The following is a 23689-nucleotide window of genomic DNA, read 5'->3' on the forward strand; positions in this document are numbered from 1 at the left end:
ATGATTTTTGTTTATATATGAGATACCTGCTAAGTTAGACCAACAAAGAATACGCATACATATAATGTGTAAGAAAGTTCATATTTACAACATAATCAAAACAACATTCTTAAGCAAAGTATCACATAACATAATCACTTAACTACAACATAGAAACCAAGTAATGTACATGCCACCCCATTGAAAAACATCAAGCATCTGACCAAGTAAGGTCCGTTTCTCCCCCTCCATTGCTCATGAGGAACTCCCAAGGCTTCCCAGACAGCCTTGGAGACATCAACAATGTTATTCTTACAGGTAGGCTGGTAATCATGGTCCTCATCACACCTCATTCTTGAGTCGCACTCATCAACCACCATTGCCACCACACTCCTCCCATTCTCGCGAATTGTGATGTTCAGGCACCTGCTCTTGTTGAACCATCCTGTAGAGAGTGGGACAACCGGAGTGTCATCCAAATGGTACTTGTTCTCACACTCTGATGGGCTGTCATCGTCTCCACCTTTTTGGAAGCTGTTCAGTGTGAGTGGCTCTTGTGTGTGAGGTCACTTGTGATTTGTGAACATTTGTAGGTTGTGTATGCTTTACCTTCTATGCTACAATTTGAATCATTCTCCGTGTTACACATTATCCTGGAGATGGTTTCTTCCCTATGATTCTGCCACTTGGCGGCACTTTTGCCCCTCAGAGAACAAGCAATTTGTGATAACAAGAAAAATTAGGAGAACAAAGGGTGCTTTTGAGCAAAAAAATCTTCATCTTATTTATTTATTTATTTTGCTTTTCCTTGTAGAACCCCTATTAGTTTTCTCATCTTTCGTAGTTTTTGTTCTGAGAAGTAATTGATGCATGTAATGAGATCTAAAGGAGTATATATAGAAGGGTTAGAAGTTAATTGGTTATTGTTGATTATTTCATGCAAGCATAAGAACATTTTTGAGGGAGCTCAAGGAGACAAGTTTTCACTTTGCCAAGATTGGCAACAATGCCATCCATACTATTTAGAATACACTTTTAGGCTTTTTAATATGATGGGTAAAGTGTTTGGCCTATTAAATTTCACGTTATGGTCCTGGTTTGAGTAGAAATTGATTGCTACAGCAAGCAAAAGCAGAAGAGTTAATTCATTATTCAATCATTTGAGAATGCTCTTGATAGTGTTTAACACCAGAAAAGAAAATGATATTTCATTTCCAATCAAGCAAATGTTCTTGGATTTTGAATACAAAACTGGACCCTTTGTTATAAGGAAAAGTATAGGACACTAACTATGATATAAGCTAACTTAGCCAACTCTCTTTTAATCCTAAATTTGAAATTCGAAAAATTTAGTTTTGTTCCCTTTTCATATGCGCGTCATACGATCCTAAGCCACAAACCACTCTGTATACGCACCTTCTATCTTCTCTTTCACGCTCCTCTTCCTATCAATCTCCTTTTGCACGTCGTGCGACTTTTGTATCTTTGGTGTGCCACCATCAGTCACCATTCCTCGCGTGCAGCTAGCTTTCTCACTCGATACCTCTTCGCCGCGCGTCCTCCATCGTAATTATTATGCGTCATGTCTTGTCCTTGCACCAGTAAGCCCCAGTCGTCGTGTTGTCATCCATCGCAGGAGGGCTCTCAACGGAAGACAACCACCATTTTCGCCGTCGCTCACTGTTTAGCGTTTCATCGGCGCTAGTCTACGAGAGAACAACCAGCGGTGTCCATGACCTTCCTGTCCACACCAGTGCCGTCAAGCACGTCGTCGACCTCGCCGTCCACGCAGCACTATTGAAGATATGGTTGCCAGCCACCCTGCATGCAGTCGTCGTTCTTCATCACGTCGCGCCTCCGCCATCGCGTGGCCGTCCTCCATTGCGTCACGCCCTCCATCGCCGTAGGTCTTCTTTCGATGTGATTTGGATTTTTCGATGTAATTTGGATGTTTTTTCGATATAATTTGGATTATTTTTGGTATATTGTGAATGTTTTTTTGTTCTTTAGTAAGAAATGTATTAGGGTTTATAATGCAGATATTTCTTTTACAAAGAAAGAAACATTCAATTTCAAAGAAAAAAGATCCCCAACCCTCTTCAAAATGAATTTAATGTGCTTTGATTTTTTTCAACGTGATTTGGATGTTTTTCCATGTAATTTGGATTTTTTTGGTATATTATGGATATTTTTTCGTCCTTTAGTAAAAAACGTATTGGAATTTATGATGTAGATGTTTTTATAAAAGAAATATCCACAACCCTTTGAGAATAAATTTAATGTGATTTGATTTTTTCGATCTAATTTAGATTTTTTCCATGTAATTTGGATTTTTTTGGTATATTGATTTTTTTTCATGGGTTTTGGAGTGCAGTCCAAATAAGAGTTGGTTAAAGTTGGCTGCATCTCTTGTTAGTTATCTAACAAAGTTGTTGTTATAATTGTATTAGAGTAAATAGTCATTTTTAATCATAAAAAAATTGGACGCTAAAAAAATTGGCCATAGAAAAATGAAATTGAAGTTGCACCTCTAAAAAATAAGTTTTGTTTGACAAAAATAACTAATCTATAAATTTTTTGTTGACTCTAGTAAAAAATTAATTAAAATATTCATACTACCCTTATTTATTCTATTATCTTCAACTTTTTGAACTTTTTTTTCAAATTTTTACATTACTGCCTTAAGCATTATAATAACTGCCAACACCATCATCATATCAAATACAATATGGCAACAAATAGAGATAGAGGCAAGCTAAATTCACTAACATACACGAGAGAAAAAGAGGGAGGGAGGGAGAGAGAGAGGGAGAGGGAGGGAGGGAGGGAAAGAGAGAGGGAGAAAAAAGGGAGGGAGGGGGAGAGAGAGGGAGAAGGTGGGAAGGAGAGAGAGAGAGCAGGGGGGAGAATAGAGAAGGGAACACAGTAAAGGAAGAAAGAGGGTAGGGTGTCTGGACGAAAGGAAAGTTGTCGCACCTCCAACGTTGGAAGAGTGACTGAAGAGAGAGAAACACAAAGAAAAGGAGAAAAATCCAACCATGATTAAATACCAAAACCTAAATCAAAGTTTAAATTCATGTTAATTAAACACATTGAAAATTGGAGATTATAATCCATTAAAAGAAACTAGCTCCAAATAAACTAGAAAGAAAATTCTAAACTAAGTGGTATTAAATGCAAACTTTTTTATTTGGTTTTAAAATTATTTGTGATAAGTGATTAAAATTTCAGGCTGCTCTTTCCCACAATCCTGAAACTTGAAGTAAAGCATATTTTCATTCAAGCATTTTCATAAGCACGTGGTGCTCAAGTGCAATAAGACACTAATAATGGCTATTTTCACAACAAATTAAACTAAAACACAAATCAAATTCATAACCAAATTATAATCAAATATTTCTACGGGTATAAAATAATAATTTGTTTCTGCTCATTATTGTGTAATCAAGTTGAAAAAGCTCAAAATGAAGAATCAAAAGCACAAGGAGTAGAAGCTTACCTTGCAAAATCAAATAAAGAAAATGCCGTCAAAGAAGTTTGCGCTTGAGACAGAGAGCACCGCACTTGAGAGAGAGCGAAGGAGAATCGTGCCGCACCGGAAAGAGAGCAAAGGAAAATTGTACCGCCGAAAAGAGAGGGAAGGAGAATTGCGCTTGAGAGTAAGAATGAAGAAGGAGAATCGCGTCTGAGAGTGAGAATGAGGAAAGAATTTCCGCGCGTGTAAAGAATGTCCCGGCTTTGATTTTTAATTTTTGAATTTTGTATTAGTATAGTATACAAATATGGTGGCTAAAAGTGATGTGCATGTAGCGCAATTGTATTCAAATTTCAAAATCACACACATTCGTTGCAACAAAACTGGAGACTTATATATATTTTTATTTTAATTCCCTCTTATATATACAAACAACTAAGAACTATACAAATGACAATTTATTTTTGGTAGAGAACTACGAATGACAATTTGATTCTATAAAACATTTGATGATCAACTTATTTTTCGCTTCTATCAGCGAGAATAAATAAACTAGTATGTATATAATTCCTATAGTCACAAGCACTTGGTAATAGTGTTGTGCAAACTTTTCCTACCCAACCAAATTAAAGTTGGTTCAATACCAAAAAACAATCAAATTGAGCAACTTCAGTTGCATGGAGCCTTAGATTTCCCCACACTGCGGAACAAAACGTGGCACAACATGAGAGCACCAAACTCTACTGGCTCTTCAACAAAGAACCACAAGCATAGAATTATATGACTAAACCCTCAATTGTACAAGCCATATTGAGTTGGTACGCCTCTACCACTAAACCATGCTCCATCCAAGAAAGTTCCTACAGTGAACTTGCTAGCCTCATCCCTGCTAAGGACTTTGCGGCCAACCCAGTTGACCCTGGCATTGGTGCTGGCACCAGGTCCTGTGTTGTTGAACTCACCATAGAATAGTGTCTTGAGTGCAAAGTCGCCTTCCCAAGGTAGCCACCCATCAGGGTGAATTACATCGCCAATATCGGATTCCATTACAATGGTTCTCGAGTACTCCTTCCATGGCCTCCCAAGGTAGCTCCTGATCTTGTCCTTATCCGGAGCTAGCTTGTCGTCCGCTTTGATATCACACTTTTGCAGAACGAAGCCAGTTGTCTCCTTTTGGTCGTACCTGCCTTGAGCAGTTACGATGTTTTGTTGATTGTCCATTGGTTTTCTAAGTGTCATGATGCAGTTCTGGAAGATGGCGGCTGCGTCGCCAAAGATGAAATCGACCGTGCCGGAAATGACACAGCTCCGGTAGAATTGGCGGTGGGTTTGGGCGTATAGTGTGTCTTGGTAGCCCTCGAAGCGACAGTTAACGAACATTGCACGGTCTGCTTGAACTCTGGCTGCCACCGCTTGATGCTTCTCCGGCCCAGCAGTGTTTCTAAATCCCATTGCTTTGCCCAAGAACCCATTTCCAAGCACCACTGCAGTATCAAAAACCGAATTAATTTTAAATTAGCTATATATACAAGATGTCACAAAATATTTCATGTTATTAGGAAATAATTATTTATACACGAATATATTTTGGAAATAATTTTATGATATTTTATTATTTTTTGTAATATTATTTTCTTTTTTAAAAATATTTATTAATTATAAAAAATACTAAAAAATTATCAAAATTTATTATTTTTTATCATTATTTTTAACCATTAACTCAATTACTTTAGTCTTAATCTAATAACATATTTTAACTCATATTTTAACTCCTCTTTAAAATATTTCATTAGTTCTCTAGCAAGATTCTCTTTCTAATAATAATGTAGATAGTGATACTTGTACATTTACTTTGATGCTTATTTGAGATTCTTATTAAATTTAAGACTTCAAAATATGCAATGAATAAAAATGAATAGGACGGCACTCCAATGAATGGTTATAGATTAAATGTCCAAAAGAGGAGTGTTAGGGGCAGCAATTTTTGTGATTTGTAGCCATCAATGATGATTTTAATGGTGTGAGATTGGTGTGAAATTACATCCAATGACTCACTTTTTTTTGCTGGTTACATGCTGGCCAGAATTTAATAGAGTTGCCGGACCCTAAACTTTTCCTATTTTAAATTTAATAAAATGCTATTTGCATTTTACTACTTTTAGTAGATTCTTCAATTTGGACTTATTTTCTCTCATTTTGATTTTTCTCCTTTATTTCTCTTGCTCTTGTTACTGGCGTTTTAATGTGCTTGTTGAGACTATATACATAGATAGGGTATATGGTGTTTATAAGTATGGCGAGTTGGCGACTACGATGATTAAACAATTTTAGCAATATTTTGTATTGTTAAATTTAAAGTCACATTTTTTATATTTAGGAAGTTTTTATTATTATTTTTTAAATTAAAAAAATTAAGTGTTTTTAAAGTTAAAAAACCATTATAATCACAGTAACTATACGTATTATAACAAGCACCTTATTTATTATTATTATTATTATTATTATTAACTTAAGAGGCACTTGTAGTAACAGGCACATTTAGCATAAGAGCATATAGCTTATACATACCAAAGGTTGCAGTTTGGAAAGTCCTAACTCCATCTACAAAATTTTTGCTGCCAGTGATGATACTCTTTTGTGATCCATCACCATACATGGTCATGTTTTCCATTTTCTTTGTAACAGTCACTGTCTCCTCGTATATTCCTTCTTTAACATAAACTACGTAGCTGCATTTTCAGAATTGAAAATATATGCTCGTATGAACAACAATTAAAAATAACAATTCAAAAAAAGAAAAATAATAAGAAAACTTACCCACAGTTTTCTCCATTAAAATTGATAATTGAAAATTATAAACGACATAATATGTTTAACTAAATTTTTATCTACCATTTTCAACTTTCAATTTGACGTCAAAGCATCTGTACATAAGTCTTCACGCAAAAAAAAAAAAAACAGACTAAGTGAAAAATCAACATACCGTCCATCATATTTTTCTGGAATGGCTGCCAAGGCTTCAGAGACGGTTTTGAAGTTGCCGCTGCCATCTTTTGCCACAGTTACGTTCGGGGTGGGTTTGTCATCGGCCGCCTTCAGAATCCTCCGATCCTCGCTGTTGACCCAAGAAGGAGTAGCGCTGCCGTTTTTCTCCGAAAGCAAGTGGCGAGTCAAAACTGATTGCACGGCAGAAAGAACTGTGGACACTGCAGTTACAATAGAAAGCGAATTGCTAACAAATTCTTGAGAATCCTTAAAGACATCCTTAAGTTGTGTCTTCAATTCCCCTTCGGGGAAGCCATCAATGCAGGTTTGGTGGTAAGAGATAGCTGCACTCAGCCAGTTGTTGAGATCAGGGGCTTTTGTAGAAAGCTTCTTGAGATCATCAGCGGTGATTTCGGAGATGGAGAAGCCGAGTTCTTCCTTGGCGTCGTCAAAAAGCTGCTTGCAATCTTCATACGCTCCTTTGTCCATTTCGGATTCAAATTTCATGGAGGTGGTTTTGTCGAAGGCCTTTCCAACCTCGTCCTGAGCTAGTTTGATGGAGTATTTAAGCAGATCTTTTGGTTGTGCATTGGGGTCATTCTTAACAGCATCGCCAAGGGAGCTTTCGCATTTGTCCTTATATTCTGCAGCTTCGCATATTACTTTCACAATCTTTGATGAAGCTTCCAATGCTTTGGTATTGGTGGAGGCCGAGGCGGAAGCAGAGGTGGTGGTAGGCTGATGACTCGGCTTGGACGGTGACTTGCCGTGGTCACTCCCACCTCCACCGGAGGACTTGGAATTGAGTCCAACGTAGGCCGCAGCGCCTATGATGCATACAAGAAGAATGGTGGATACTAGACCGATGAGGATTCTCTTCTGGATCTTTTTTCTCCTCTCCTGTCGTCTCCGTTCGTTTATGATATCGAAATCTTGGAATGCCATTGTCGGAATTGTTGGTAGTCCAGGTCTAAGGCAGAGGGAGGCTCTGCCTTAGGTTCAAGCCAAGAAAGGGAAGGTGAGAGAGGGATAGTGAGTGGAAGAGAAGCAAGCAGGGTTTAATTTTAGGCCTTCCTTGTTCATGTTTCATTGTTTGAGCCATTTTGGAACCTCACTAGCATTTGTTTGAAGGGAGAGTAGGAAGGTCTGGATGAGAGACATTTCAGGCATTGCTATTTTCAAGTGTTGGTTTAGGGCTCTTCATTTGCAGCCCTATTTTCTTTCCCCCTTATGACCAACTTAGAAAACGCTTCCCTCCATTTTTCTAAGGGTGAAACTGTTTCTTGTTAAATTATGTATAGAATTTTGTTAAATTAAGTGTGCTTAGTAATTTTTAACACAAATATTATTCAATCATCATTATTTTAATAGTTAACTATATGTAAACTGGTTGTCATAAAATTTTCTAATTTTTCCCATTGTATTAATTGTTATGTTTTGTTATAAACACCAGTATATTTAAAATAATCACATTTGCCATGTCGCCATTTAAATACTTCCTAAATATTTTGTGTATACCACAAAATATTGGACACCATAAAAAAAATTATATATTTCCTATTTTTGATATTTATACTCAAACATATATACAGTGGTTGAAGAGGCGGGGGCTTGGTGTTGTTGAAAAAACTGCCATGTAAAACCTTTATCTTCTTGATCATAAGGCCCTGCATTCACATTAGAATTTGCAACCAAGAAAGGACTCTACATAATGTATTTTATTATTGTACATTGATTACTCTTCTAGCAACTTCTTTAATGCCCTATGCAGGTAGACCACCAAGGATCGGACACAGTAGTGACATTAGTAAAAAGTGAAACAAAATAAAGCTACATTATTTGCTTAAATACCATCATCATAAGGAAAAGAAGTAGACCCAAGCCAAGCATCACCAGTGATGAACTCTGAAACCGTGAAGTTATAGGCATCATTGTAATTCATCACATGGTAGCCAACCCAATTTACACGTCCATTTGTTCTTGAACCAGGTCCATAATTCTCAAACTCTCCATAATACAAAGTATCCAAGCCTTGATCATCATCACTATTAGACCATTTTGACCAACCCTTTGGGTCAATGAAGTCATCAATGTATGACTCGAGATAAACAACTCTTGAATAAACCCTCCATGGCCTACCAAGGTAGCTCTTAATGGTAGTGCTAGAGTTTGAAGCTGCATACAAATCAGTTGTGGCTATAATTGAGCAGTTTTGGATCGAGATTCCGGTGTCCTCGTCTGGCGTATCTCTTGATTGTGCCGTTATCACAGTGAATTGGCCAGGCAATGGCTTTCTTGAAACAATGTTACATTCTTGTAGGACTACGGCGGCGTTACCGAATATGAAATCTATGGTTCCGTAAATGTCGCATTCTCTGTAGAATTGTCTGAAGGAGTGAACATAGAGCGTGTCTTGGTAACCATAAATGGAACACCGGTAGAAAGCGGTTAAATCTGCGTTTACTCTTAGTGCAACTGCTTGACGCTTCTCAGGACCTGCACTGTTCTCAAAAGCTATGTCACGTGCTAGAAAGCCATCACCAGATACAGCTGGAAAAGGAGAAACAAGAGCAAATGTATAATCAGTCAATTTGTCATTTTATTTTGTTGCTTAATTCTATGACAAAAATAAGAGAGAAATTGCCTAACAAGAAGCACAAAATACAATGTTTTGTCTTATCTTCTGCTATGCTTCCACTATCCATTGTGCTTCCAGTGATAAAATACATTGTTCACTTTGCAAATTCAGTATATGCATAGCCATAGTTAAATGCATCTTGATGTAAAATAAAAATTTTAGATGGATATAAAAATCAGTTATCAAATAGTTACTATTTATTTATATAGAAATATATACGTTATTTAATTCAGTTTTAGTATATATTTTTTATATAAATAAATAATTTGTTATCTGTTTACATGTAACATAATTAGATATAACATTATAGATAGTTTTAAAACTAAAGGAGTAACAAATAAATTGCACTTAGATAATGCCTGTAAGTCAGAACCTTTGAAGTTACCAATTGGAGCCATTAATTTTCATAAGATGATTCATTAAATTCAAAAACATGTCCAATCCAGTAACTTTTTTCTCTTATTGTTCTACCATGTGTCTCTGCTATCAAGAACAAATCAATTGCACGGAATACGGAACTAATGCCAGTAACCAAAGATAAAGAAAACTAGAAAAGCCTGTGACTCTTCTTAAAGCATCCGGCACTAGCAGAATATTTTATGATGAAAATTATATACATTTTTTATATATTTTTTAATATACTATTTATATAAAACATATAAATACAAATAGAGAAGATAAAAAAGATTTATCTTTTATATAATAAGAAAACAAATTTATACCAACATCATTTCTCATATTTTCTTGCCGAGCAAGATTAAAATTATTGACGAAAAGTACCACATAATATACATTCACATAAGTTTTCATAATAAAGGAACACACAAATGAGGCCTGAATAGTGAATACATAACACTAACAAATAACAGCTACAGTCTACAATCACAATCACCAGTGAAGATGACCCATTAATTATTCATACAAAATATATCGATTTAGATAATTTAGTCTTAAGATATTAAAAAAAATTATAGGGCATAAGCACTCTATCACGTTTTTTTTTTTTTTTTTGAGAAGGTCGCAGAAGCCAACATAACACAGTCAACATTATAATTAATATTCAACATAACATAAGAAAAAAATATTTAAAATTCTTAAAAATAAAAATATCAAAAATGTAATTAAAAAAAATTTCAAAATCTAACTTAGTAAAAGCTCATTTTTTATAAGTTTTCTTAGCCTGGTCTTATTTGTTAACCTACTATAATGTTAGCTTATATTAATTTCCTAGCATTACTTTAGTTTCTAATAGATTTTTTTGAGTAAAGTATCGTTTTTGTTTCCAATGTTTGGGGCAAATTCTATTTGTGTACCTACCGTTTAAATCGTCATATTTATATCCCTAACGTTTGTAAAAGTGATTCAATGTTATCCTGCCGTCAAGTACACATCATGAGTGCTTTAATTTGAGTTTTAAAAATCTCTTCTTAAAGTTAGAATACAAATGTCTGGGATAAAATCAATGATCTACTCCGAAAAATAGCTCATCAAATGTTGAAACTAATTCCTACAACATTTACATAATTCATTTTTCTAGGAACATAATTGAATCTAAACACAAATAGTGGGTATAATATTAAAATCGAACACATCCAAGTGAGACTTAATTGAGAATGAACACATCTAAGTGAGAATAATTGAAAAATATAATCTGATTTGTTAGTATAATTGATAGTAGGATAACATTGAATCACTTTTACAAACGTTAGGGATATAAATAAGACGATTTAAACGTTAGGGACACAAATAAGACTTACCTCAAACGTTAGGACAAAAACGATACTTTACTCAAGATTTTTTTCTTCGACATTCATTGCCGATGAGAAAATCACCTAAAAGGTTCCACAAGAACAGAATTGTTGGTCAAGAAACCATCCCAATATACATTTCTAGGATTCGAATTCCTTGTTTAATGTTTAAGAGACACAGTTGAATGACAACGCTGCTACACCTCTTAGCTTTCTAATAGATAATATTGTATTTAAAATTGAAGTAAACTAGAAACATAAATTACAAAAAAATTATAAGTGCACATTAAAAGTCAGCCACCACATCAATTATTCGTAAAGAATATATATCGAAATATAAAATATATATATTAAAAATAAGTTAAACAATATATATTTATTCACAAATAAATGGTAATGATATAAAGAAATTACTAGAATCTATTTACTTATTATGTACTATAATTATATGATCTTGATATAATTTAAAATTGTAATATTGAAAAAAATTAAGAATTAAATCCAAATTTGTTTTACAAAATGTGAATGATAGAGAGGAGAAAGCAAGAAAAAGGGATACAAAGACTTCACCTAGAGTTGCAGATCTGAAAGTGGTCCATCCATCACCACCACTTCTGCTACCAGTAATGAGAGTGACGTCACTTCCATCTCCAACAAGAACAATGTTAGGCTTACAACTTGGGATCTCAACATTTTCCTCATAAACCCCTTCTTTCACATAGATTACCGTCCTCACATAGCTGTTATTGGGAGCAAAGTTTATTGCATCAGAAACAGTGCTGAAGTTCCCTGTTCCATCTTTCGCCACAACAATCACCTCGTTTGGATCATACTGCTCCCCATCTTCCAAGCTTTTCTTCATGAATCCGCCATCGTTGTCGTCATTTCCTGGATTAGAAAGCATTGAGAGGGAATTACTCACGTGCTTGTAAGTGTTAATAACGGAGTTTACCAGTTTTTGTTTCATGGTTCCGGAAGCAGAGTCTAGGCCTTCTAGACAAGTGTTCTTGTTTGTGAGTGCTGCACTGAGGAAGGTTCTAGCATCACGCAATTTTCTTGAGTTCTGGGAGTTACGAACCCCGGAGAGTGATCTCTTTAGAGATGTTAAAGTTGATTGGTGAAGCTCCTTGCAGTCTTGGATTGAACCCTTTTGTTTCTCTCTGATGTTTGAGTTTGAGGCACCAACGCTTTGGAAAAGTGTTGATAGCTTTGTGGCTTCCGAAATTGCGACTTGTAGGGAGTGAAGGAGGTAGGTAATGATGTTTGGACTTATGTTTATTGAGATTGAAAGCTTCAGTGATTCGAAGCATGTTTCTGGGTAAGGGGTGGTTTTGCAGAAAGATCTTAAGGAAGAAAGGTTGGTGTGAAATAGTGTTGAGGAATTTGAAGAGTTAACAGCAGCATAAGCATGTGATGAGGAGAAGAATAAAAAGAGTGTGAGAGAAAAGAGGAAGGTGAGTTTATGAGAGGTGGAAGCCATGGAATAATGATGTTCACGGAACGAACTCGTGAATGATGAGAAGGAAGCAGAGTATCTGAATCCCTTTAAATAATTGGTGATAGTGAATACTGAACAGAATCTAAAGCAACACGGGCTTTGAACTTCATGTGTTTGATTATACATATACGACAATGGCATTAAATCAAATAGCTAAACACACGGACAATAATGTCATGGACTTTTGTAGTTTGAAAAAGTAGAGGTAGACAATGAGAATATTAAATAATATGAATAATGGATATGTTAAATGTTTAATTTAATAGGTATTTAGATGATTATGTTTATTATTTTTAATTAGATGATTATTTTTTTTGATTCGATTTACTCACGCACAATTAACAATGGGTGCATATTTAATTTATTAGTTGTGCAGATAATTATCCTAATAGTAAGATTTAGAGAATAATTTAGGAATAAAGTGTTTTTTTATTTTATTGGAAGTGGAGTGTTTTTCTACACCTCTTTTTTCTTTATATATATATATATTTGGTGGAGTGAAGATATTTGTTGTTAAAAGGTTCGTTTAGGTGTTTCCCAAGTCCCAACACTATATATAATATAAGAGTGAGAGTTAAGGTATTATATTAAGCTTCAACAATCATAATATAAGTAATAATAATGGTTTACCTATACTTTTTCTTAAAAAAAAATAATTCGTAACGTAGATAGTATAAAATTTACACAATTTGCTCAAATTCGAAGAACCGAAAAGAAAAAAAGTAATACGTGATGTAGATAGTCATTTAGAATTTGTTTGTTTCATTTAAGTATTGTCTTTTTCTTTTCTATCGTTATATCTAAAAAAAATGACTCGTACTAATGGAAGAAAAGTAGGTAAGCAAAAGATGCTGCATTGTTTAATTGGGAGCTAAAATATGAAATGAAATGGGAAAATATATTTCCTTCCCCTATTTCCGTGAAATCCTTTATAGTATTAATTGGCTCAATTTCAAACATATCGTTAATTGTTGAAGGAAGCTGGAGATTTAACAAGTGAATCAATTCAATAATGTGGAATTGCAAAAGAAAAAATAAAAATTAACTATCTCCATCAACGCTATTTGGTTTGCACTCTTATGTAAGAAAAAACATTTTTCAACTAAAATAGAGGCAAATTATGAGGAACTAAAAATTCTTGGAAGATTTTGTAAAATAGCATATATGTCTCTGAAAGAAATTAACTTTAGACAAGAAGACATTGATTGCCTGTCGGGTCATTTCTGTTATTTGGATTTTGGAGCTAATAATGGAAATAAGGCAGGGCAAGCATGGTGCGCAACAGCTGCACATTAAACAGAAAATGAAGGACCTCAAAGCAGAAAAATAGATCTTTTTAATTTTTTTTTAGTTATTTTATAAAGTATGATATTTTACCATATATTTTTTAAACGATATAAAAAAAACAATAAAAAATCACATTTTACAAAACAATTATAAAAAATAAGAGAATCTATTTTTTTAATTTAGTGTTTAGCTCAACCATTAAACTTCGATATTCTAATGACAATATATAGTCCAATTAATTTCATATTAGTGGTTTTCGTTCTTGTTTTTTTGTTTTTTTTCTGATTTTCATCATTACTATAATAAAAAGTTTGGTTTAAAAAATTGAATATAAAGAGGTAAAAATGTGTTAATTTCATAAAATGACATGCTATATTATTCATAAAAAATTTGTTCTATGTCGTTGTGAATAAAAAATACCATTTAGATTTGCTAAAAACATATTATTCATAAAATACTCACTAAGTAATAGTAATTTATGAACAAAATAAAATTGTGTAACAAATTAAATATATCATAAGTATAATCTTAAAGTTAATATTTAAATAATAATTATAAAATCTTACGATATGTGATCTTTTATAAGAAAATTACAATGAAAAAGTAGACTTAATATATCACGATTATATATAAAATAACACACATTTGTGCTAAACTTTAGAGAAATAATAGGGTTTAAGGGCCAATGCTTTTGGACTGAGACCATATTTTTATACTATTAAGATTTTATAATAAAATTATTACTTAATGATTAGAGTGTTAGACAAATATTAAAAAAAAAATTTTATTGGTGATGCATGTAGCACTACTCTTTATAATTAGAACACAAATGAAATAGTTAATTCCAGCTTTATATATATAACACCGAATCTATATAATTATTTATTTTCATAAATTTAATTATAATTACTCTACAAGTTACTAACTAAAAAATTATTAAAAATTACAAATAAAATATTAACTATTATTAAAAGATATTAATCATTTTAAATTTTATATATTGATTTTTTATAACTAGATTAAACATCAACATAAAAAAGAATTAACTACTCAATTTATGTATATACTAATTAAATTAATTATTTCAATAGATATATATTGATCTTTTTGTAAGTAAATTATATATAAATATAACAAAGTAGATTAATTACACGACCTACACGTATTGCAGGAACCAGAAAATAGCAAGCAGTGCGGCGAAGGGAAAAAACAAAAGTCCACAAATTCAGAGGGAGACGGGGGGAGAAAGTTCTGGGAAGTTTGAAACTCTTGGGGCAACAAAGCAGATTACGGATGATATGAAACAAAAGTGCTACATCTGGGGGACGAGACTGAAGGAAGACGCAGATGACAATACTAACGAGTATGAGGAGATGTGCACTCTCGTTGCCCAAGATGAATATATTTTGATGAGAATGCACCTTGCATCCCTCCAGGCAAAAAGTGATATAGAATCTCAGGTAATATTAGAATAACATTAATGTTTTTACACCAAAGTCAACTGCAATGTTTATTAATGTAAAATTGATTTCGGCATATATTTCTAGATTGTATCTGCCATCTGCCTCATCCTCAACCAGAAAAATGAAAAGAGGTTTCAAGAACAAATATACTGTTTCCCCCTGATATTGTGGTAAGTGTTACTTCTTCGATGTTTGGGTGTATTTTCTGTATTGAATTGGGTGTATTTTTTACGTTCGATTGGGTGTAAGTTGTGTATTTTCAGTATTTCATTTCTTGTTTCGCAATTCTTGCAGAGCATGGCACTTTCGGATCACCCAGATGGGGAATTCATATCACTGAAAATGAATAAGGAATTCAGGGTGGAAGACTACCCGAGTTTTATTCCCTTCATAGATAGAAAAAAAATTAACTTCTCATCCATATGTAAGTTTTCGTTTGCTAAATTTGTTAGTACGCTTATTTACTTATATGCCAAATAAAATAACGCACTGTTGAAATGTGGCAATCCTTCAGATTTTTGCACCTGTTTGCCACTCGGGACATTGGTGGTTATGGCTGATAAATACAACGAAGCGGAAATGTCATATACTTGACCCGCTACACAAAAAAGCTCCAAGCGATGAGAGAAAGAAGATTAATAAATTCACTGTAAGTTGCCTCTGTCTTCTTTACTTTAATAGATAGGTCTATTTCGTTAGTTGTGTTGGGTGTATGTTGTCCATTCAGTTGAGTGTATCTTGTGCATTCAATCAGGTGTATTAATGATTTGTTTTGGTATTTAAGGGATATGTATTTTCAAGATTGAGAGCATATGCCGGTGGGGAACCTCTTCAGAAAGACGAGAAGGAGAAGGAAATTAAAGCATCATATGTTAAAATATCAGGCCAAAAAACAAGGTATAAATTTGTGACTCTGAACATTAAACTTTCGTAAATGAGATTTGTAATTTATTTTCTTTGTTTTCAGCTATGACTGCGCTATCTACGTTATGAAGTGGCTTGAGTTAATTGAGCCGGAAAACATTAAAAAGGGGAAGTATGAATGGGATAATTGGCCACAGGTAACTGTCTTTAGAACTATATAACTCTGTATTACTTTACTGAATTAATATTGCTGTTTAAACAGAATATACTTTTTAATTGTAGGAGGAGGTGGACCACTATAGAGTGGAGTATGCTTCCCGGATACTATTCAGTGAGATGAATAAATAGAGAGATCGGGCAATTAGAGAGAGTAGTGCTATAAGGCTGTCGAAGCCATCCTCTGTATTATTGAGTCCGTTTTGTCAGATAAATTCTGCTGATATAGAAACTACGTAATCCAACTGCTGGGTAGTTTGTAAATTGAACAAATGATGTAAATATTTGCCATTTATCAACAACTTCTATTCCATGTATATTTTTTTGCATAGTTAAACTATCTGTACTGTTAAACTGTCTGTGCTGTATTCAAAAGCTGTATTACAGGTGGTAAAATATGAAGGAAAAAATCAAGGCATATATAAACGCAAATTATAAACTGTTACACCCAACGCAGGTCTAATAATACACCCAAGATTGCATAAAATATACACCCAAACTGTCTGTGCTGTATTCAAAATGTATGAATTACAAGTACTAAAATATGAAGAAAAACATCAAATCAAATATACACCCATAACCTGCGAATTTTTATAGCTTTTGTTCTATATGTATCTATATATGTATCTATATGTAAATTGTCAATGAACAAAAATACACCCAAAAGAACAGTGCTTTTACACCCATATTCTCTAAAACTATACACCCAAAGAGTTATCCCCTGCTGCTGGTACCCTGAACTGATAATTCATAACGTGTCCTTGATATTGGCTGGAATTTGAATGCACCGCTGATGCAGCATCAAACAGGTTTATCTGAATATAACACTCACACATTAGCTAAACTATTAACGAGAAAAATAAACTCAATCGCCACAAATTTAAAGAACATTACTTTTACCTCGCTTAAAACTTTCGTCTTCTTCTTCTTTGTGGCATTTGCGATCTGTTTCTCCAGCTTTGAACCTAGCCTATTTTTTGGACGTCCTCTTGTTCGAATCCTTGGCGGGCTTTGAAGCTCGTTAACGGATTCCAAGTTGGCATCTTCGTGGGATAAAGAAGATGTCCCCTTCCTTTTGGCTTTTAATGATTCCATCTCGGCCATGACGTTATCGTACGCACGGTGCAGAATTGCAGTCAGCTCATCCGATTCGGAGGCAAATTCGCAAATATTTTGCGAACGAAAAACCAATTGGTCGAACCTCTTGCTTCTTGGCTCCATTAGTGGCTCGTCGTGGCTGCTCTTGATGTGTGTGTATCGCCTCTTTACCTTCTTGCTCCATCGTTCCAATATATATCTAGGTGACACTTGGCTTACTTGTTCGAAGCTTAACACGCTTAGTGCGTGACGGCACAGTATCCTTCTCGACTTGAATAATAAGCATTGGCATTTTACCTCGGCTGCAACTGAGTCGTAAGTAACCACAAACTTGTTGAATATTGAGCTGAAAACTCGTTCTCCGACTTCGTATACTGAATAGCCTAGAGCGGAATTCTTTAATCTGGTGATGCAATTCGCCTTTCCTCTGAATTGCGCTTGGACTTTCCTAAGCTTTGCATGAGTGTACGCCTCTTGAAACTGAGCTTCAATGGAGGATTTGGTTGCACACGGTATGACCGTATGAAAATCTGCAGCATCTGATTCTCTCTCTGCTTGCTCCTTGCTTCCGAGACAATTATCGTATTGTTTGACGAACTGAATAAGCGAGCTGTTCCGGGTGATATACTTGTTAAAAAACGAATGCATGCTCTCGCTCCTTTGGGTGCTTCTCATCCCTGCCCAGAAGTGGTGATCCAGATAGATAGGAACCCATATGTGACGGTCTTCGTACAGATCTGCATAGTACACCCAAACACAGACTGTAAATACACCCGAGAGAACATGCAATATACACCTCTGCTGCAGATTTTAAAAAGACATTACCTGAAAGCCACTTGTTGTCCGCAAGACCAAAATTCAGCAGAAAATCTTTCCAATTCCTATCGAATGAGTCTTTGCTATGAGAGTTCCAAACAACTTGGCTCATTTCTTGTTCAATATCGGCATGTCCCTTGTACCCGTTTAATTTGCTTGGAATCTTCTTCATGATGTGCCAAATACACCAACGGTGAATTGTCGTTGGTATACAGGCCTCTAAAGCCCTTTTCATTGATGTGCACTGATCGGTGAGAAACCCTTTCGGAGCGTTTCCTCCCATGCAACGAAGCCAGCATTGAAATAACCATTTGAATGATTCAATTTCTTCGTTCTTCATCAAAGAGCATCCGAGAAGTGTTGACTGACCGTGGTGATTCACCCCGACAAAAGAACCACAGACCAAATTATACCTGAAACAAATTACCATGGTCTAGAATGCAAAATCATTAGTTACACCCCAACAAATGCTTCGCATACACCCAATGAAACAGCCAATATACACCTCTGCTGCGGATTCGTAAAAATAAATTAATTTAGCATCATAAACAGGGGCAGTTTGTTATCTGTTTGTATTTTAGGTGGTGTCGAATGAAATGACGTCTCCGAAATACTCAAAGGTGGCTCTGCTTCTTGCATCGGCCCAAAAAGCTAGCTTAATCGATTGATCCTCTTCGAGTTGGAGCTCAAAAAAGAAATTCTGATTCTTCTCTTTCATTCTTAACAAATATTTCCCGAATTCCTTTGCATCTTCTTGTTTGGAAACATTCCGCACTTCCCTGGTAATGTAATTCCTCACGTCCTTTTCGATAAAATTTAACTCGCGGTGACCCCCGACAGCCGCAACAAATGATTGGTATGTTTTGCTTGGTATGTTGTGCTGTTTGAGCATCTCTGCTTTGCTTGGACAGCAGGGGTGTGAATGATCGAGCACAACCTTTGAAATGATCCAAGCACCGACATCCTTCAATTTGTGTATATAAATTCTTGCAGGACAGTTTAAACCGGCTGTCGGATTGGTCTTCTCGGTCGGAGATATTTTAGATTTCCATTTTCCCTCTCTGCTACATGTAATCAGTTGATTCTTAATCTCGTTTCCCTTCCTATTTGTGCACCGAACTCTTGTAGAGAAACCTGTAGCCTTGGCGTAGTTCCTGTAAAATTTTCCAGCATCTTCAAGGGTGGTAAAGGTCATTCCAACCTTCGGAACAAGCTCGTCATCAACAACCGAGAGAGGTTGCACAATACACCGTGTCAGAAACTGTGAATACACCCAATCATGCCTAATATGATACAGCCAAACCGCAACAACTCAACTACACAATGACCTTTAAAGCCATAAACTGTAAATACACAGGCTGCAGAATACACCATGTCAAAAACTAAAAACACACCTAATCATGTCTGATATAATACACCTGAACAACAACAACTCAATTAAAATAACAAAACCAGTAGTGTAGATACACCCACACTTCTAGCAAAAATACACCCAAAAAAAGACCTGATCTACACCCGAGCGTCTGCTATAAATTCCAGGTAATTAATCACAACTAATACATTGAATCAACAGATTCATGTTAACGTGTTAGTTTCACAGTCAATGTTCAGCAATTTTTCAACTACACAATGCTATACAAATTACTGAAAGAAAATTCATTATGTAAATCAAACCTCAAGAACTTCGTTAGATTCAAATTCATAATCCACTTCGCCTGGATTCAGCTGACAATCTGAGGTGGAATGATCCATTATCTTCAAAACGAGTTCAAACTTTGATTTCAGGAAACAACAAATCAAAATAGAAAACGAAGCTCGAGTTGCAGAGAGAGAAAAAAGTAACGTAAACGAAGAACATACCAGTGAGAAAAGGAGAGGAAAAGAACGATGGAGAAGAACGAGGGAAGACGCGCGAGAAGAAGAACAACCAAATCTCAAAATAACGAAAACGAAGAAGGAAACAAATATTTTAAATTTGGTAGTTAGATATACGCGAGATCTTATATAGCGCGTGTAATCAACGTATGTGGAGCAGCGCGTATTTTAGTTTTATTGTTTAATGAACTTGTAAAGCATACAAGCCCTTATGCAGAGCTTTTCCGTTGTTATTAATGAGAGAATATAACATAATTTGGCAAGATCTTTTTTTTCACCATTTTTTTAAAGATATGTCTTCTTAATTTGTGTTTTAGGCGTTTTGTCTCATTTTAAGATTAAATTTCTTATCTAAATGCATATATTATTAGATTATATTTTTTGTGATAGTGTAATATTATTGGTATTCTAATTTTTTTTTGTCCTGTTATTAACAAAATCAACTTTTTTCTGCTAACATAATTCTTTAGCTTCTTATGGTGGTAAGTGGTAACATGTCTTCATGTTTATTTTGTTTGTTTGATTGTTGTATTTCATTAAATCTGTAACTAATACCAATAAGAGTAAAACTCCAGTTAAAAGAGTTGTTGAGTGATGAATTATTAATTTAGGACAGGATTGATTCTGGGTTCATAATCAATTTTTCCATAACTACAAGTACTAGAAGTGCAAATTAAAAAAAAAAAGTGCAGTTTATAGTCGAAGTAAAAAAAAGTGACTTCTTAAAATTATATTAATTTCACATATTTAAAAAAACATGAAATAGTGAGTTATTATTAGGTGTTTAGCGATGTGAATTAGTAGTATTTATAGTACGCAATAAAATTAAACTATAAAATTTAGTAAGATTGTAGTATTTTAAAACACTTAAATCAAATTGATTGCAGTATTTGTAGTAGCCAATGAAAATGGATTATGAAATTAGACAATGAAAATGGAATTATAATATATTAAGTTTGCTTATATTTTTCATATGATTAGGATCAACTCTATTAATCAGAAAATCCGTGCTATAATAATGACTTTACAAAAATCAGTTTTGTGGGAAAAACCTGAGGTAAATTATGAAACATGCAAAAATTTAATTTTATTTATACCCCGATAACAGTATTCTTGGGAATTTAGAAAATATCTATTATGAAGAAAGTAGATATCAAAGGTTAAATTCATGAATATTACTTAAAAGAATAATTGCGATACATATAAGTTTTCATTAAATGAAAATAACTTTTTTTTCTCTTGCAACATAATCTAATGCAAGCTCATAGTCTTTTTATTTGGGATATGCCTAAAATGAACACAATAATTATGTATTTATTGGATGTGCTATATTTATATAGATCATTAGATTTTGTTAGATAAAAATCAAATGCTAATATAAAAGGAGAGCATTTGATAGACTCTAATAAATACAGAATATTCTAATACATAAATAAATATTTTAAATGACAACACTTTAATATACAATTCTTTAAATGGCAACAGAATTTTTTATTCTTAAATAATTAAATATAAAACATGTAAATACAAAAAATATGAGAGTTGGGTGACCAAATTCAACATCAATTCTAAGTTTGGTGTTGGGCAGCCATCAACAAGCTCTAAGCACAAAGGTACTAAGAAGAAAGTACCTAAAGGCTGGAGAGATAAAAAAGTCCCAACTGAAGGCCTCTCACCTAGCATGAGAGTTGTCTTCACTAAGACACCAGTCTTACCACATACAGTGAGTCGTGTCTTATCTCTAGAGCATGTGGAGCTCATTCATGAGAAGACAGAAAGAAAATTTACTGTAAGGGGCGAAAATCTGAGCCCCTACTCACCTCCATAAGGAGCTAACCGTTAAGCTAATGACGTTAAAGAAGCGCTTGTTGGGAGGCAACCCAACCTTACTCAACTATGTTTATTTTCCTTCATTTTATTTTTTTCTTTTAGGGTAATGATCATATGCATCAGTCAGAATAGAAACAGAATTTCACAATAGTGAAAACAGAATACTCTGGATGGAGTGTTAAAGTTGAACGCCAGCCAGGGAGCTTTCCCTGGGCGTTCAAATGCCAATGCAGAGAAGCAGGGAATCTGGATTCCCTAGCCTCTCAGGACCTGTGGGTCCCACAACATCTTTCACCTACCCCACTTAATCCCACCTACTTTCACACTTTTCATACACACTTCCCTATAAACCCTAGCCCAATCACATCCATACCATTTTTCAAACCATCATAACTCCCATCTACCCCCACCCACTTCAAAATCAAATTTTTCACTCAAAACCCACCCTATGGCCGAAACCTTACCTATCCACTCCTATAAATACCCCTCTTCATAACCCTTCATACACACACCTCTCATACCCTCATACACCTCACAAGGCCGAGCCCTCTCTCTCCCTCTCTATCCCTATATTTTCTTCTCCTTCTACTCCATTCTTCTATTCTCTTTAATTTTGCTCGAGGACGAGCAAAGTTTTAAGTTTGGTGTGGGAAAAGCATAAATTTTTTCTTTCCATTACCATTCATGGCACCCAAGGTTGGAGACTCCTCTAGAAAGAGGAAAGGAAAGGCAGTAACCAATCTCTCTGAATTTTGAAAGATGGAGAGATTTATCACCAAAGCCCACCAAGACCACTTCTATGAAGTAGTGGCAGAGAAGAAAGTGATCCCTGAGGTCCCTTTCAAGCTCAAGAAGAATGAGTATCCGGAAGTCCGAAGAGAGATCTGGAGAAGAGGTTGGAAAGTCCTAACCAATCCCATTCAGGATGTTAGGATTCTCATGGTGCAAGAGTTCTATGCTAATGTATGGGTTACCAAAAACCATGACACTAGTGTGAACCCAAATCCAAGGAATTGGATCACCATGGTCCGAGGAAAAATCTTAGATTTCAGCTCGAAAAGTGTGAGGTTGGCATTCAACTTGCCTCTAATGCAAGGATATTCTCATCCTTACACTAGGAGAGTTAACTTTGATTAGAGATTGGATCAAGTGCTCTCAGATATCTGTGTGGAAGGAACATAGTGGAAAAGAAATTTCCAAGGCAAGCCCATTCAACTAAGAAGGGCTGACCTTAAGCCCATAGCTAGAGGATGGTTGGAATTCATCCAACGTTCCATCATTCCTACTAGCAATCGGACAGAAGTGACTGTTGACAGAGCCATCATGATCCATTGCATCATGATTGGAACTCAGGTGGAAGTACATGAGGTGATTCCTCAAGAAATGTACAAGGTAGCTGAGAAGTTTCACACCAATGCCAGGTTGGCATTCCCACACCTCATCTGTCACCTATGCATTCTGTTGGAATTGTCATAAATGGAGATGTATCCATTGGGGAGGATAAATCCATCATTAAGAAGCGGATGGAGCAAACCAGAGAGCATGCACAAGAGCCTGTGCATCCGCCTCATCATGAGATCCCTGAGATGCCTCAAGGGATGTATTTTCCTCCCCAAAGCTATTAGGATCAATGACAAACTTCTCTTGGAGAATTGAGCATTAACATGGAGTAATTGAGGTGGAGCATCAAGAGCATGCTACCACCCTCAATGAAATAAGAGAAGACCAAAGAGCCATAAGGGAAGACTAAAGGACTATGGGGGAAGAGCAACAAAGGTAAAGGGATGACATAGAAGAGATCAAGCATCACATTGGATCCTCAAAGAGGAGTACTAGACGCCACCATTAAAGGTGGATTCGTTCTCTTTACACCCCTTTCCTGTTATTTTTCTATTTTCTGTCTGTTTATTTATTTGT

At 35.0% G+C, this 23689-nt stretch overlaps 2 protein-coding genes and 1 long non-coding RNA gene across 3 annotated transcripts; all 3 read right to left on the reverse strand.

Moving 5' to 3' along the window:
- Positions 1–34: 34 nt before the first annotated feature.
- On the reverse strand, positions 35–3795 carry LOC112734590 (uncharacterized). Its single transcript, XR_011869738.1, has 2 exons — positions 3479–3795; positions 35–674 (listed from the first exon to the last, which is right to left on the reverse strand). It is a non-coding gene; the product is annotated as an uncharacterized lncRNA (long non-coding RNA).
- A 102-nt stretch (positions 3796–3897) lies between these two features.
- Positions 3898–7589, reverse strand: LOC112738399 (putative pectinesterase/pectinesterase inhibitor 45). The gene is made up of 3 exons (XM_025788850.3): positions 6438–7589; positions 6023–6183; positions 3898–4938 (listed from the first exon to the last, which is right to left on the reverse strand). Exons 1-3 carry the CDS (start codon positions 7382–7384, stop codon positions 4247–4249), a joined length of 1800 nt encoding a protein of 599 aa, XP_025644635.1. The 5' UTR covers positions 7385–7589; the 3' UTR covers positions 3898–4246.
- Positions 7590–8056: 467 nt separating this feature from the next.
- LOC112738401 (probable pectinesterase/pectinesterase inhibitor 12) lies at positions 8057–12458 on the reverse strand. The gene is made up of 2 exons (XM_025788852.3): positions 11396–12458; positions 8057–8989 (listed from the first exon to the last, which is right to left on the reverse strand). Exons 1-2 carry the CDS (start codon positions 12447–12449, stop codon positions 8283–8285), a joined length of 1761 nt encoding a protein of 586 aa, XP_025644637.3. The 5' UTR covers positions 12450–12458; the 3' UTR covers positions 8057–8282.
- Positions 12459–23689: the final 11231 nt, after the last annotated feature.

This window comes from Arachis hypogaea, chromosome 13 (assembly GCF_003086295.3).
Source record: "Arachis hypogaea cultivar Tifrunner chromosome 13, arahy.Tifrunner.gnm2.J5K5, whole genome shotgun sequence".
In the NCBI taxonomy this organism is placed as follows: Eukaryota; Viridiplantae; Streptophyta; class Magnoliopsida; order Fabales; family Fabaceae; genus Arachis; species Arachis hypogaea.